The sequence below is a fragment of the Fundulus heteroclitus genome, chromosome 20 (assembly GCF_011125445.2).
Source record: "Fundulus heteroclitus isolate FHET01 chromosome 20, MU-UCD_Fhet_4.1, whole genome shotgun sequence".
NCBI classification, from domain to species: Eukaryota; Metazoa; Chordata; class Actinopteri; order Cyprinodontiformes; family Fundulidae; genus Fundulus; species Fundulus heteroclitus.
Genome location: NC_046380.1, coordinates 25,875,931 through 25,891,767, shown reverse-complemented (window position 1 = coordinate 25,891,767; position 15,837 = coordinate 25,875,931). Strand labels below are relative to the sequence as shown.

The 15,837-nt window shown below is 41.1% G+C and overlaps 1 protein-coding gene across 1 annotated transcript in view; it reads left to right on the top strand.

Annotated features, from left to right (window-relative positions):
- The window catches only part of LOC105937015 (low-density lipoprotein receptor-related protein 1), a 130,747-nt gene that overhangs the window by 18,903 nt on the left and 96,007 nt on the right, over positions 1-15,837 (top strand). The window contains exon 2 of the mRNA XM_036151684.1: positions 6,488-6,610. Coding sequence (XP_036007577.1) covers positions 6,488-6,610 — 123 coding nt within the window. The remainder of the gene's footprint in view (positions 1-6,487; positions 6,611-15,837) is intronic.

Genomic DNA, 15,837 nt, shown 5'->3' with positions numbered 1-15,837 from the left:
TTGATATACACAGGTGTTTTCATACGACTAAGCTTGAACTATTTTACAAAGAATGTCTTCACACAAGGGAGGAAAAATACATGCCATATGTTTCAGAGTTCTGATTGTGAAGGGCTTTGAAAACTGTATATCTGTTCCCTATCTTGTCAAAAGTTTGCCCTTTTTCTTGTTGGTCTGTCACATAAAATCTAAGGAAAATCCATGGAAAGTTGGGGTGACAGGACAAAAATGTGCAAAGGTTCATGGGACATGCATGGCTTTTTGCATGGCACTGTGCAGTAAAGTACCATTTGTGCGCATCTCTGTCACTTTACTAACCCAGGGGTATCTTAGTTCAAAGACATGAGATCTGATGTACGTTCTAACTTGACGTTCTGTAGTGTATTTTATATTCAGTATCCTCTCTCTATTGACTGGTGTGTTATGAGGAACTGGCCTCAGTGTCTGCAGGAAGCTACGTAGTGCCCTGGTTGATCTCTCAAAGCAGACCTACAACTTATTTATAGCTCCGCTGTGGGCGCTGGAGGAAATGGTGCATAGGCTGCGGGTGAGGCCTGTGTTTGCCTTAAGAGAGGATACTTCCTCAAAATCAGGCTGAGCTCATCCTGGAACACGAGCAGACGGGAGCAAAAGGACACTGGATCTGAAATCCGGTCCAGATTTCAGGCAGGCTCCACTTTGGTAAAAAACACAGGCGGCTTATTGATAGCATGTGTGAAATTCCACCATCGCTTCTCAATATTCCAGCCGCGCTCAGAGCAGTCACAGGTATTCACGCCCGACTCTGACTATGAGAGCTATTTGATTTGTACTTTACAAACTGTTCTCTTTGATCTCCTTTTTCTCAGTCCACTTAGTGTATCATCCTATGCACTACCCATGTAGTTACCATCCTCCTTAGCATTCTCCTTTGCATACATACTCTTCTACTAGTTTAAAAAAAATCTACCAGCTAAAGAAAAAAGTTTTTTTTTCTTGTTCTTGCATAAGTTTTATTTTTGGGGGATTTCCTGTGAACCTAATTCATCTCAATACCAAACTACTGAATAAAAAACAACCTTATGTGATACTAAATACTAAATTCTTGTAGGTGCTGTAAAACATGGTTTGTTAACAGCTAGAAAACGGATTCAATGGAATTGTGTAGGGGCAAAATGGGGGAATAAATTAGCAAAGGGGGCAAATTAAGTAATTGACAATTAGTACCTTTTACTTCATATAGCTACTCTGGCTTAGTATGTTTAACATTTTCTGCTGTACAAAACGAGTTTCACAAGAAGCGTTATTGGTAGCAGGTAGAGAACTAGTAAACTGTTCAGTAAACAGTGTTCTGCCTAAAATCATCTAATAAAAAATGCACAGCAGCCTTAGTGTGTTTTGGGTTTTTTATTTCCCTTTTATTTACCCGATTAATTTTCAAGAATGACTTGCTCAACATGAACACACCAGACAACACTATAATAGGACCCACAATAAACAGTACAATTCATAAGGGTGATGATGGGTCATGGTTTGAACCATAGAAAAAAAATGGGACTTACAGTGAGGTACTGGAAAATAGGGAGAAGGCAGGTGGAAGTAATCAGGTAACATTAGGAGCAGCTGAGATTAATGAAGGTAGAGAGCTGAGGAAAAGAGAGAGGATACTGAGCGGGGGCTGACAGAGAGGAACACAGGAGGAAATTCAACTACACTAGTAAGACTGAACCTCTACAGTATCTAAAATATACAAAGACAGACTGCAAAACTAAAAACTAATAAACAGACACTAAAGGAGAAGTTACTAAAGAAAGCATGATCCATGAACATAACAAAATCAAAACCCAGATAACCACGGATCATGACATCTAGAGACTGTGTGTCATTAGACACAACGCAATTTTCTTTTTCTCAGGGTTGCTGCAGGGTCTTAAAAAGCCTTGAACAATTCTAAATATCCCAACTAGGTACAGTATTAAATTTCATGTAACTGTCTCCTATATGTGTGCATGCATTCATTTATTGTTTCTGCCTCTTTAGTCTCTGCTAAAGAGGTTGATTATTTAAACAAGTGGGATAAGCAGTCATTAAAGCAGCTAACTGTAGGCCATAAGAAGGTGTTGAAAAGGGGAGTCAATACAGTTTATTGACTGTTCATTTTAATAAAAGCTCAAGCGAATGTGTTAAGTAGGCTTTAGGTGCTTGAATAACATAGCTGATGTAGTTGCTAGTTGCCAATTTTTAAGGTTAAATTTGAAATACCTTGTAGGAAAGGAATTTCTTTGCTTAAGTGTCTTCCTTTTTTTCCTCCCTGTGTCACGGTCTCTCTTTATGATGTTGAAAATCAACAGACAAAAGTGGCTTTATATTTATTTAATTTGTTTTCGATGTCATCCAGAAACTCACAAAATCCACTTGTTGGCTTGCATGTTGCATTGGTGCAATGACTCCCATTCAAAGCACAGGTATTATTTTACTCCAACACATAGTTCCCACACGTCTGAAACAAAGTAACCCACTCCCTTAAACTGCATGTTGGAAGCCAACCATGATCATCATGGCTTTCAAAAGAAAAAAGGAAAACAAAGTATATTGATACTCTCGGCCAATGTACAAGAGAACGATATCCACAAAATCGTTGCTGTCGGGATCGACTCGTGTGCGGTAGAGAACGAGACAAATGTCAGACGGCATTGACAAACTATCATCGCTGATATCTTACTATGACATAAATACTTACTTAGTGAACACAAACAACAGCTACACAATGGAGGAGCAATGAAATCCATGGACGCATACAATCAGTGTTTAAACGGCGTTGTGAAGGGTGTCTTGACTCTTCATGTGAGTAACAAGGTTCTGGTAACTGGTAGAGTAAGTAATGACAGTAACATACACATCAATCTGAGACTGCTCCCATCAAATCCGTTTGGGGAAAGGAGAGACCTTCAGCACAACTCTCTGAGCTGATTAGGTGAAGCGACTCCTAGAGCCCGCCTACCAGAGGTTGGCTTTAGCCAATCACGGTATCTAATTAAATTTGTAAGCAGACGTCATGAGAAACCAGAAGGTTAGCTAGTCAAGGCACTTTCTGCTATTCTTCATTCATAGAAGAAACCGTGGATTCTTACAAAACAGATGTGATAGCAGCAGCTACGTATGTGTCCTCCTGTGCTGCCATTTTTATGTTGATTCAACTGTAGGCTTGTCAGCTCTTGCTTTGGTCGCACCAGTATATCCCGGTTTAAACCACAATACTGCAACGTGATTGGCCCGAACCGTTTTTGGTTGGGACACAAACGGTTGAAGCCGGAGCGGTACAAGATGGATTGTTGTGTATTTGTGAAAGCACAAATAATGAGAGAATCATTTTGCACGCAAGGTTACCATGAAGTTTCAGTCCGTCTATTGTAAGTTTAATGTTTTAAATAATAGTGGTATTAAAAAGACATAAATCAACATTTTTGTGAAACTAAAAAAAACTTTCATGTCATCTGTATTTTTCCAAGGCTGCCTTTTTATTTTAAATTCCGCTGTTTTAATTTTCATTCTGAGAGTTGTGTAGAAACTGAAAATGGGCCAACCGTTTTAATCCACTGTATGTTTTCAATAATTAGAAATTTAGTCATAATTAGTTAACTTCAACAGCAACCAGAGTGAGTCAGAGCATGCCTTTATCTGCGTTCGCTTTACTTGCTGAGAGACTTCACCTCCAGCTAACTAACCTCTTCACCTAATTCCTCCGCTCCCTGCCATGTTTCTGTCAGCTGCAGCTTGTGACTGGGCCGGCTCCTCCCACAGCCACTACTGAATGTAAAGTTAACCACGCGTCGACTCGGCTCTTGTCAGCATCTGAATAAACAGTTCGTTTCGCATCTTGCTGCCTGCTACAGCTGGTGATGAAACCCTGTAAACAAACAAACAAGCATACACCAAAGAGCAAAGATGAGGAGCAAAGTGGAAGGGTTTTAACACGAGCCTGCTTGCATATCATGAATAATTCAAAACCTTCCGACTTGTGAGAGAGAAAAATCCCCCCCCCCCCCCCCCCCCCCCCCACACACTCGCTCGTGTAAGCATTCTGTTCAAAGCGTTGTGGAGATGAGGATAGATGGAGAATCTCTGCAGCGATATGTCAGGTTGAATTTAAGGTACTTGGGTTGAGCCCATTTCACGATTCATCTCACTGCTTGAGTCTGAGGCTGTAGCTGAACATGTATATGCTGTCATCCCGTTGATCCCACCTCATCCCATCATCTAAACCTCTTCTATCTTAAACTGTCCTGTTCCCCACACTCTGTGTCTGGACTGGCAGATCTTACGTACACTCAGGTAATGCCCTCATTTAAATTCAGCGTTTCTAAATTCAGACCTGAAATTGTTCAAAAAGACAATGCAGAAATGTATATCAACAGGGGTTCGCCCGGTCTGGAAAAGTCAAGTAAGGATAAAGGAATACAACAAGTAATTTGTATAACAAGACTTCATTCCCTACCTCAATGTCTGAAACAGAGCTCCATCCATCCATCCATCCATCCATCCATCCATCCATACATCCATCCATTCATCCATCCATCCATCCATCCATCCATCCATCCAAATTCAAAGCCCAACCACTGAGGAACCATCTGCCATATACAGATGAATATCATTATTTCTATTTAAAATTAGTTTGAAAATGTAATCAAACTCTGGAAAAACCTGTTTAGGCAGTAGTGTGCTACATGGTAAATTTCTTTAAATAACTCAAAATGGGAATATATGAAACATAAATTATGTAGGTAAACTACATAAAGTAAATTTTTAGACTGCCATTGCAGCACAGTTGTTCCTAGCTTTAAAGTGTTTTCTCTTTCTGTGCCTCCTACCACATCAAATCAAACCCTGATCCTGTTGCATTCAGTAGCCAACCCTACTCTACTCTCCTTTGTACCCAGATCTGCCATTGCTAGATAAAATATACTCACATAATAGGCTGTGTTACTCAGAAGACGGAGCATTCTGACATTTATTCGACTGTTCATGTTGACCAAATATCAGTATTTCTGCATGAAACTATATGAATAAAAATAGACATGGGGGAATATATTTTTAGCCTTCAGGGCTGGCTCTCAGCTCTAGATATGGTGAGCTCCTTCACTAGCTACGTTTACATGGACAAAAGTAATCGGAATAAAGGGCCGATCGGAATAAAAATAAATAATGTAAACACGGCAATCGGAAATTGTGATTAGATTAAGCTCAGTCGGATTGATCTTAATCTGAGAGGGGTGGTTTATGATGGTTGATAATCCAATGTTGGGACATTGATTGGGTGCCCATATAAACAATACTATCACTTATTTTGTTGGTTTTTAGTCCGAATACATTTCAATCTGATTGTGAAATTTTGTGCATGTAAACACATCACTGCTCCCAAAAAAAAAACACAAGAGTTTACATCTCTGATGTTATTTGCAGTTTTTCCATTTCTTGTAAATTATTTTTTATGCACAAATATACATGCACATGATGCACATTTTTATACTATTCAACTCAGATGCACATTCCTGTGAATCTTAGTATGCTATATTCAATAACTAGTGTTTTTTCCCCTTTGTGTGTTTCCACATTCTTTTATTTACCTTTACTATCTGCTGGCGCAGCTGAATTTCCCCACTGAGGCACCGTTATTTCTATTCTATTCTATTCTATTCTATTCTATTCTACTGTCACAAGCACTGAGACTATCTCCACTGCAACCCAGAGAAGCTCCAGCTTTCACTCTGCCCTCCCTCTCTGTGCTTCTTTACCAAAACCGAAAAGGGCAAAGAGGGTGCAATCGTCTGTCTTTGTACAGCAGTGGTTTGTTGGGACATCCAAAAACCTCAGGTGGTTCAGACCTTGTAAGGGCTCAGTCAATACTGGTGCTTGTGGTCAACAGAGCAAACACTGGGCTTGCTATCAATAGCCTGGTCTAAATAAGCATACACAGTGGACTATTGTTTGTCAAACCAATGTTTCTTTTCTTAAAACGTCCTACTGAGTGATCAAGCAAAGTGATCCAAAGAACTCTACTCAGTAGGAGTCCTTTAAGGGGCTCGGCTCGGCCGGCGGTTTTTGTTGAGATGCCCTTGTGCTTTTCCGAGAAGGCCTTGAATTAAAATGTTTTTGTATGCCATTTGGCTACAGGGCAGAGTGGGCAGGTTTTTTTCTTATCACAGAAACTTGAACTGGACATCTCTGATGCCCTCCAGCCATGCTTCATCACTGCCAGCTGCCCGGAAAGCCTGACCTGAATATTTAGATGGAAGCATTTTGCAGAAAGCTTTATTGGTCCAGTACGTGTATCCTTTCCCTATTGTCCCCACCAGTAAGTACCTTTCCAGAATCTAATTAGGGCCAAGAAGGACCACAATGTACTCAGAACAGACAGTCTGCGTGCCGCTAATGAGATCTCCGGACTAAAGATCACTGAGCTGCTTTTTGTATTAATTATGTATTTCTTCACATCTTTTTGTCTTTTCAGCCCCCAAGAGCTGCAGCCCGAAGCAGTTTGTGTGTAAGGATGGGGTGACGTGCATCTCTAAAGGTTGGCGCTGTGATCGCGAGAAGGACTGCCCAGACGGATCAGATGAGGATCCTGATGTTTGTAAGTTCCTGACAGCATGTCTCCCAATACAGAGAGTGAAAATATCTCTAATTAAGAACCACACACTTTTTCACACCCCAAATTAGTTTGACTTTTTTAAAGTGTTTGGCAAAACAAAGGCGAATTCATCAATAACAGAGTTACAGCCAGCAGTATAAAGGAATGGTCAGATTTGAAGTTATTGAGCCATGGCTCGGGGTATAAAATGTCAAATGCCCTCGATTTAGCTCAAGGGGACAGAAATGTTCCAGGGCTGCCGGCCTCTGGTAAGTTTGTCAGTTTTCCTTGTCAAGAAGCGAATGTGTCAAAGTTTGCTGCTTACAAAGACTATTTTAAAACTAGTTTGGTATTAAATGCCATATTTTCCTAACTTTGAAAGGAATGGAAGCTTTTTGTTTATTGGAATAACATTACTAGCCTTTTGTAAGCAATGTTTAAACTATGTGCATAACTAATACATGCCATTGACCTTAAGCCATTTAAGGTAGATATATTATTATGGGATCAGAGAACAGATAAAAACTATTATGGTTTCTGATTTCTTCTTTAGATAGGAATGTTTGTGTGCCACCACACTGAGATTGATGGCCTCTTGGTTTTATTTGGTTCACCACTGGCTGAGTAGAGAAAACAATGGTACACTCTGTCAGCAAGCTAGAAGGATCCAGCTGCTACTAAACCGTTCTGTCAGGCCTAATTAGGAGATTTACAAAGTTTGCTTTTGCTTGTTAGATGTGATTTACTGTTGACTTCAGATCCACAGAGGATGCAGTCACAGCCCAATGCATGAGACAATCTGTGTAAACGTGAGTCAAGGTTCCCATAGCTTTCTAAGACCAAGTGCTGAAGGTGAACGGGAGATCATCCCGTCACTTTGTGTATGTACAGTAGCTTGCCAAACTATTTACACCCTTTTGAACCGTTTTGCAGTTTCAGTTCACACTGTAAACATAAGCTGTTTAATTATTTTTAATGGGATTGACCAATGCAAAGTAGTGAGCAGTTTTGATGTGGGACCTTTGCAAAAATAGCTCAGTCTTGACTTTGACTGGGCCATTCTAACACATGAATATGCTGTGATCTAAAGCAACCCATTGCAGCTCTGACTGCATGTTTAGAGTAGTTGTCCAGCTGGAAGGGGAACCTCTGCCACAGGCCCAACGCTTTTATCTTTTAAATTTTTAACAGGTTCACTTGCAGGACTCTTCTGCATTTGATGTCATCTATCTTTCCATCAACTCTGACTAGTTTCCCTGTCCCTGCTAAAGAAAAGCATCCCCACAGCATGATGCTGTCATTACCACATTTCAATGAATGGAATGTGTGTTTAGGTAAAACACAAGTTAGTTTTCTTGCACACGTAGCATTTTGTGTGCAGCCCGAAGAAGTTGAACTTTGGTCTCATGTGACCACAGCACCTTTTTTCTACTACATGTTTTCCTGGGCTTCTTTCCTTCCACTATTATGTCCTTCTTGCCGCCCTTCCAAAATCTATTGTTAATCATCGTCTTGTCAAACGATTCTTTCTATTGAGCTGCAGCTCCCCCAGAGTGACTATGGAGTTCTTGGCTGCTTCTCGGGATAATGCTGGCCTGGACTGTGAGTGTTAACTGGAGGGTCCTGTCTTGATACGTTTGCAATTGAGCAACACTTTTCATTTTCAGATGATGAACTCTACAGTTCTCTGTGAGTTTTTCAAAGCTTGGGATACTGTTTCATAACATAACCCTCCTTTAAAGGAACAATAAGTGCAGTTTCACCACTAGGTGGGCTGTTGAGCACTGCCTGTAGACCAAAACAAGACGTGTGGTTGACCCTTGCTGGTCAAGCTCCAACAATTAACCCACATGCCACAACTGTAGCATTACATTAAATTGAGTCAACAAGTCTAAATAGACTGTAACATCAACAAAAACAAACATTTGACGTCATGCTGTTACTCACCGGTGTGGAGGAGAAAAGCTAGCTCCGAGTCAAACTGCAGCTGCTTCTGCTCTCGAAATGCTCTCCACCTTGGAAACGCAAGGCCAATGTTAATCTTCATTCTGTCTCTTTCCTTATCTGACAACTTCATTGCCAAATATCGTTGTTTTTGTGGTAATGCCAGGTCCTGATCGTCTTCAGGTGAACAAGCCGGTGGCATTTTATGGTTAGGGAGGGGCTAAGCCCTGAGTGACAGCTGTTCACATACACGTACATGCACGTGCGGCTGGCCTGGCTTTGTAAAATAGAAACTAGGGAACAATACAAAGAGATGGTGTGTACCATATTCCATCTAAAAAGATACCTTTAGTTCTTCACAAAACAATTTTCCGTTCTCTCTATCTAAAACTTATGAAATGTCGCTTACTGCTCCTTTAAACGTCCCCATAACTTTTCATAACTTCCTTTACCTGACCCTGACCTGTCTGCTGTGCTCGTTGGTCTTTATAATGCTGTTCACCCCAATTCTTTAAACATCTGATATCACCACAGAACATTATATTTGTACTGAGATTGAATTACACATGGGTAGAAACCATTTACGAATATGGTGATCTCAGAAGTTTGTTTCAATGGATTATTTAGTGGTGTCAGAGTAAAGTGGTGTGAGGACAATTGAATGCAATCATCTGGAAAATATAAAGAGATATATAAAACGATCAGGCTAATAGTAAGATATTTTACTTAGGGGCTTTTGAGTAAAAGGGGACTGATTACATGTGCATGGCCGGCTGACATTTCAGATTTTAATTTGTAATAGTGTTATTTAAAACCATCTATATTTCCTTCCCCTTTTCTATTGTGATCTTTTTTGTGTGTGTGTCACAGAGGATCTCAGTAAAACATTTTGACATTTGTGGTTGCTGCGTGACAAAATTTGGAAAAGTTCAAAAGGTATAAATACTTTTGCAAGACGCTGTGCGTGTGAGCATGTTTTTTGGCCTAAATGGGATGATAGCTTACATAGAAAACTGTAGCTGCGGTCTAGACATACGAGACTGTGAGAGCAGCTGTCTGGAAGTTATTAAGGACTCGCCTTGAGCAATGGAGAAACCTGCTGTTTCTCACTACCTGCTCCCCTCACCCACCTCTCAGCTGGGCCAACCTTCATGCCGTTCTGTGTGACCTGTTTTTTTTTCTCCACGATGCTGTGCCAGGCACCTTATCTAGAAGCTGCTCCACACATTTAGGTTGAAAAAAGCAGGTCCCATGAAATTGCTGGTTCTGCAGTTGTTGTTAGAAGCTGCTGCAAGAAACGCTCCAGTATGTATCTGGTACCAGGCTCAACTGGGCTTGGATAGTGCTAGAATTTTCTCCACTGCATCTATTAGGGATGTTTCAAATTTCTAACAAACAGCATTGGCTTTCTTTGGGACTCCCTGACTGTTTCACATTACTGCATATGTTAGAAATTGGCATCCATTTAACAAGACATTTTAATTGCTTTCAAAATGACTAAAAGTTTCTTTCAAATTCAAAATAGTTACATTATTCACATTGTTTACATGGCATTATGGACTGTTCTGTGATGTTCTAAAAAAGTGGAATGTCTTATACAGAAATAGAACCAACTAAATAAATTCTTATCAGAGCGTTTCTCTAAACATACCTATTTCTAATCCCGTGGAAACATACTCTAGATTCCTTCCCAAATCAAAACTACACATGTGGGACAAAAACATGAACCCAATCAATCACAAGCTACTCGGACTCGGTTAAGTCAAGTTTTTAAAAGCAGGGACATCAGAACATCGGTTCTGAAATTACCTCAATGTCATGACGTCCTGATTGAGAAAAAAACTGTTAATGAACAGACCCAGAAAGTACAAAGGTCCTTTCCGTCCAAACAAGAACAAATTATGGCGGAAAAGTGAAAAGACACTCACTAAAGATATCTACTGATGCACTGGTGAGGTTTAAAGGTGTCTGGATTGGTGAAATGAACTAACCAACACTTGTTTGTAACGTCCTTGTTTAAGCTGAATTTGGATAGGACATGCAGGTTAACAACGCCTGGGCTTGTTTCTGGGCTAATTGGAGGACTGATCAGCCTTCAGTAGACATAAAAAGATGTTCATGACTGTCCAGACTTTGGAGGGGAATAGTTGTTCCTTTTCACATTTAGAAAAGGCTTATGTTTTTGTCAAAGGTATAATTGTTTAGACTACTCCCAAGAGACTGGAGGACAAGTCTGAGTTTTCCCACACACAGGTGGGTTTTACCTTTGGTCTAAATGACTTGGCTTAAAATTGTGTATTCCCTTTGTGCTCAGAAAGCTTAAAGTTAACTCTGATGGCCAGATCATTCTTGGCAGAATAGCAGATCGGAGAACCCGATATTCAAGCCAAACACAGAGTTGTGCTTTAAAGGTTTATCATAAATAAACTGGTGTTGCTGGAACAGGAAATGACTGTAGCTCGAACTGGAATCACTGTTGGGAAAAGAGCAGAGTTAGTGGCCGAGAACAATTCGGTGGAGAATTCAATAAGGGCAAGGCAGATGGAAGAGAACAGGAACGAAAAAGATAGAGATCAGGAGGTCAATACAAGGAACGCTGAATGGTATACTCACGCGATGGCTTTCAAGAATCTGGCAGCTACCCACTGGGAGAGCCAGCAATCTATAGTGTTCCTCCCAGGTGCAGCAACTCCCAGTAATTGGAGCTGCCGCAGGTGTAACCAGTCAGACCTGATTGCCGGTGCAGCACAGAGAGCAGGGAGTCATGGGACTGAAAGCAGCAGCTTGTCAGGCAAGACAGACAGGTATCATTACACTTAACAGCCCGTTATGATGGGCACCAGCACTTATCAAGCTATTTCTGACATTTATTATCTTTTTGGCAGCAAGCCTTATATGTATTGTTAGAATGATATATATTGAAGGTCTGTTTATCACACAGTATACAATAGTTTCATTAAGGCACTGTCTCCTGCGGTATGGGACACCCTTCAACTCAATCAACTAGCTGACGAAATAAAGTTGGTTTGCTGTGACTCTGTAAACCTTTGTATTTAGCAGCGTTGTAGTCAAGTCACTATGCCTCGAGTCCGAGTCCAGGTTCGAGTCACCAGTGTTCAAGTCCGAGTCAAGTCCAAGTCATTAAAAAAAAATCAGAGTCGAGTCCGAGTCGAGTCCACTACTCATCCGAGTCAAGTCCGAGTCGAGTCACTTATTGATCCAAGTTCGTTGTAGGAATTTGCCGTGACGTGACGTATGACATGAATCAGTAACAGTCCATTGCACTAATAACTCTTTCGCTGTAGTTACCCTGGTTTTACTCGGTAAAACGACTGCTTTTTCCAAGTCTAAGACGTCTCCTAACCATGGTTTTTAAACATTGTTGTTATGGAACGTGCATCAGCGACTCGAGGTACGCTGATAGGCCGCATATGAAGGATGTTAAAGCCGCAAGCGGTGTCGATCGGCCCTCGCAGCCAAGTGCACTCCGGCCTATTGGCCACCGCCGCGGCTCTGGCCGGCGGGCGGGGTTCGCGAACCGCCGGCCGCCCGCCACCGCAGATGCTATTACGCATTTTCCTCGTCCGTCCACCGGGCGATTCCCACAAACGCGTTCGGCAGCGTTCCCCCATGACTCACAACAAATCTGATGCATATCGGTCGATGCAGCAAGGAGATACAGCCGTTGGATAATGATAATGCATTTCGCCACCGGATCGGACTAAATTGTTCGGCGGGCCGGAAAATTTATACCGATTCCTGGACGGTGAAAACAAACAGAAAAAAAAGGCTGATGAGGCCATGAACGCCGAGCAGGAGAAAAACAACGACTTACCTTTCTATCAACTCGGCCCGTTTCCCAGTCTTTCTAAGCCCTCGACACTGAAGCCATCGTTTCAGCTGAACGTTGGTATGTTGTTCCACAGTTCTACCAGTAAAAGGGGCGCCTGGACATCCTCTTGTGATAGTTTAACAGCTGTAAAGTCGGTCATATCCTTGTATCTGTTGCATGTGTAATGGCTGGTTGCTATGTGCGCTCTCACACTGTTTGCCCAACCTTAGCGGCAAGGGGCGTTGCTCATGAGATGGTGACGTCACGTGCGCGGTACGACATTTAGATATTAAAATCATACACCAAATAATATTCTAATGACATATTAAAATTATAGCCTAATGATATAAAAAAAGTCGAGTCTTTTTCTCAATTTCCGAGTCAGAATGATCTGAATGTAGGAGTCCGAGTCCAAGTTCGAGTCATCAGTGCGCAAGTCCAAGTCAAGTCACGAGTCTCTAAATTTAGCTAATGACTCGAGTTCGAGTCTCGGACTCAAGTACTACAACACTGGTATATAGTTCCTAAATAGTGTAGAGTTCAATGTCCAGATAGTGATTTCATAGTGCCAAGGTCATGTCGCTGCAAAAAAGCCCCGATCATCAACCCTCCACCACTCCGCTAACAGCTGGTAGAGGAGGTACTTTGAATTTGTTTTTCCCAAACTAAGATGTACCATCATGTTTCTATTAGAACACAGGCTTTTGGCATCCCTTCATATTCACTTAGTTTTGTTATACTTTACTGTCATGAACCTTTATCTGGCATGAAGAATCTGTGATATATTTTTCTTAACTATCTTGCGTGATCTGACTTTATTATATCAGGTGTATTGAAGCAAGTTATATAAATTTGACAATAAACAAATAGGACCTAACATTATGAAAAAAGTAAATATTGGCCCAACATGAAATATACATGGCCTTGTTTAAAAAGGCCATCGCCTACCAGCTCAATTTCCCCTCAACTTGAAATGCTGCTCCACAAGAAAGAGTGCCATTTTCCCACAAGGACCTACTTTAGTTGTGGCTGCATCTGTTAAAGTTTTGACTCATGGGTCCAGAGCATCTGCTGCAATTTTCTGCATGGTAGTTCTTCTGTTTTTCATGCATGCCCAAGCTGTGCGACCTTGTTTGCCAAATAAATATCATAATTCTGTATTTGTCTGTTTCATGTAAGCTCGGGGTCAGATGGGTCTACATCCCCAGTGATAGTTTTTTTTTTTTTTTTTTTTTTTTTTAGACGGGCAGTAGGGAAGGCGATTTTGGGACTTAGCAAAGCAAAAGTGAGTGTAAGGTCTTTTAAAAAAACTGTCTGTAATCTCAGCAGGGCTCCACTGACGGCAGCCGGCCAGGCCAAGCGAACTGCTTAAGGGGAGGCAAGAACAATTTGAGGAAACACAAAGAAGAACATGAAGAATAATAATGTGCTCATTTGCATTTCTAAAGCTGGGAAATGCAGAACACCTGGCCCTGTCTTGGGGTTTATCTATAGTGCTATAGCACCTGCATTTCATTAGGAGCACAAATTAGGTACTGCATCCTGTGACAGAGCTAAATAATTTAACATCCAGCTTTCCTCTGGCATTGCTTGTTTAACCTAAGTCTCCGCTGGTTTGTTTTCCGTTACGATGATGATTAGTCTCATCCTTCTCTCCTATCCCCCTCAGACTTCTGCTAAGCTCTTCCTCTCTGCGATAATTAGTCATATGTCCCTTGAATTTTTTTTCTAGTGCGCCATGTTAAAAAAAAAAAAAAATCAGTCTGCTGTGGGACTTGGTGACTAACTTGTGAGGGCTGAAATTGCCCTCAAGGTTTTTTAATTAGTAGGTCGTCTAACCTATGGGTGGATATAACCAGGAATTCGGCTGGTGTCAGGAACTGGTCATTGTTCAGCTTTGGTGCCCCGGCCTGTGACTGGACAGTCACAAACTCAAAAATGTGTCCTTGTTCTGATCAGTGAGCATATCATACACAAGCTTTATCAGTTTGTGTAAACAATAATGATCTTCTTTGTAACAACTGAAGATATCAAAGTTGCTGGTTTTCAGCATCAATAAAGTGTTTACAATATATTTTCCAGGACATGGCAAGACATGGCTGTAGTTCATTTAGGCTGAAACAGAGAGCAAGACTTTCAGCAGATAACAGAAAGGGTAGATTCTAGGAAAATGTATTTGTTTTATCTTTCAAGCAAACTGTGTCTTTAATGATACATGCTGGATTGGAGATGTTAGCAATATTTTGAAAATGCGAGAGCTAAGGTTAAGTTCTAGATTCTTTCAGGCCGGAGTGGGCAATCATTTCTCCCAAGAGGCCACATGAGCAACTGAGGCTGAACACACATTTTCCAACTATACAGTCCTAGAAAAATTTAAAAAAGGCACATTTTTTTCTTAAATCTTCTCTACGTGTATGACAGCCATTCCACCATTGCAGTTTCTTGTGAAGCACATCTCATGCTACTTAACAAGGCAATTATTAGGTTATCACCTGAACATGGGTGACGTAAAAGGCCGATGGCCGTTCAGGTTAGTTAAAAAGTTGCAGTTTAACAACTGTTGTAATTTGCATGGGTGTCCGAACAAATAATCCCTGAGAAGCTGAGAAGTGTGCAAATAGTCCTTAGCATCTGATAAGATTCAGATCAAAAAAGACTGATAGCAGTCACTTTGCAGTATAACGTAAATTACGGTGCAATTTCATGAATCTGCCAGATAAATATTCCCTGAGGAGTAGCTAAAGCAAGAGCAGATGTTATGATACAGCTGCTCTTAACGTGAAAAATGAATGATCTCTTATGCCAGGAGGTCTTAAAAAGTATTTAAAATGTTGTTTTGGTATCTTCTGATATATTTCTTAAAGAAAAATAGCAGGTGAAAGGTTTACAAAAAGACAGAGATCTGAAAGCGGCAACTAAATTCTGATTGGTGCATCTTTTCCTGCACACATCAGGAGCGAAGTGAACATTAACGTTCATTAGACAAGTCAGACCAGGGTACTGGACTGCAGAAACCCTCCTGAACAGAACCGTCTCAGAAAGGATCTCTGGACCATCGGCCGCTGACACACTGCGGCAAGTCTGGGCTGTTTGCTAAAAAAATAATTGGGTCTTTTTTCACCTGTGTGTGGCTTTTATACGCTGAACACACACAACTGAAAGCTGGGGTGACTGAAAACTCAAAGGCAGGGAGGTGGAGCGAAAAGTGGCCTACTTATTTCCTTTGTGTATGCTATTATTTTACTGTTTACTTTTCTTCTTTTGTACCCAGCAAGTTAAAATAAATTTAGTTCATTTGTTGGGGCTGGTCTTGTTCTGTATGTATCGCAGTGCGCTGCGCTGATCAAACTGTTTGCTCAGTGGCGGCTCTGCCCCCAAGGAGCGCTGGTGCTTGTGTGTTTTGAGAAGCCTTAGTTTGTTGTGCTTGTGAGGGGGGGCTGGATTTAGCCTTCCT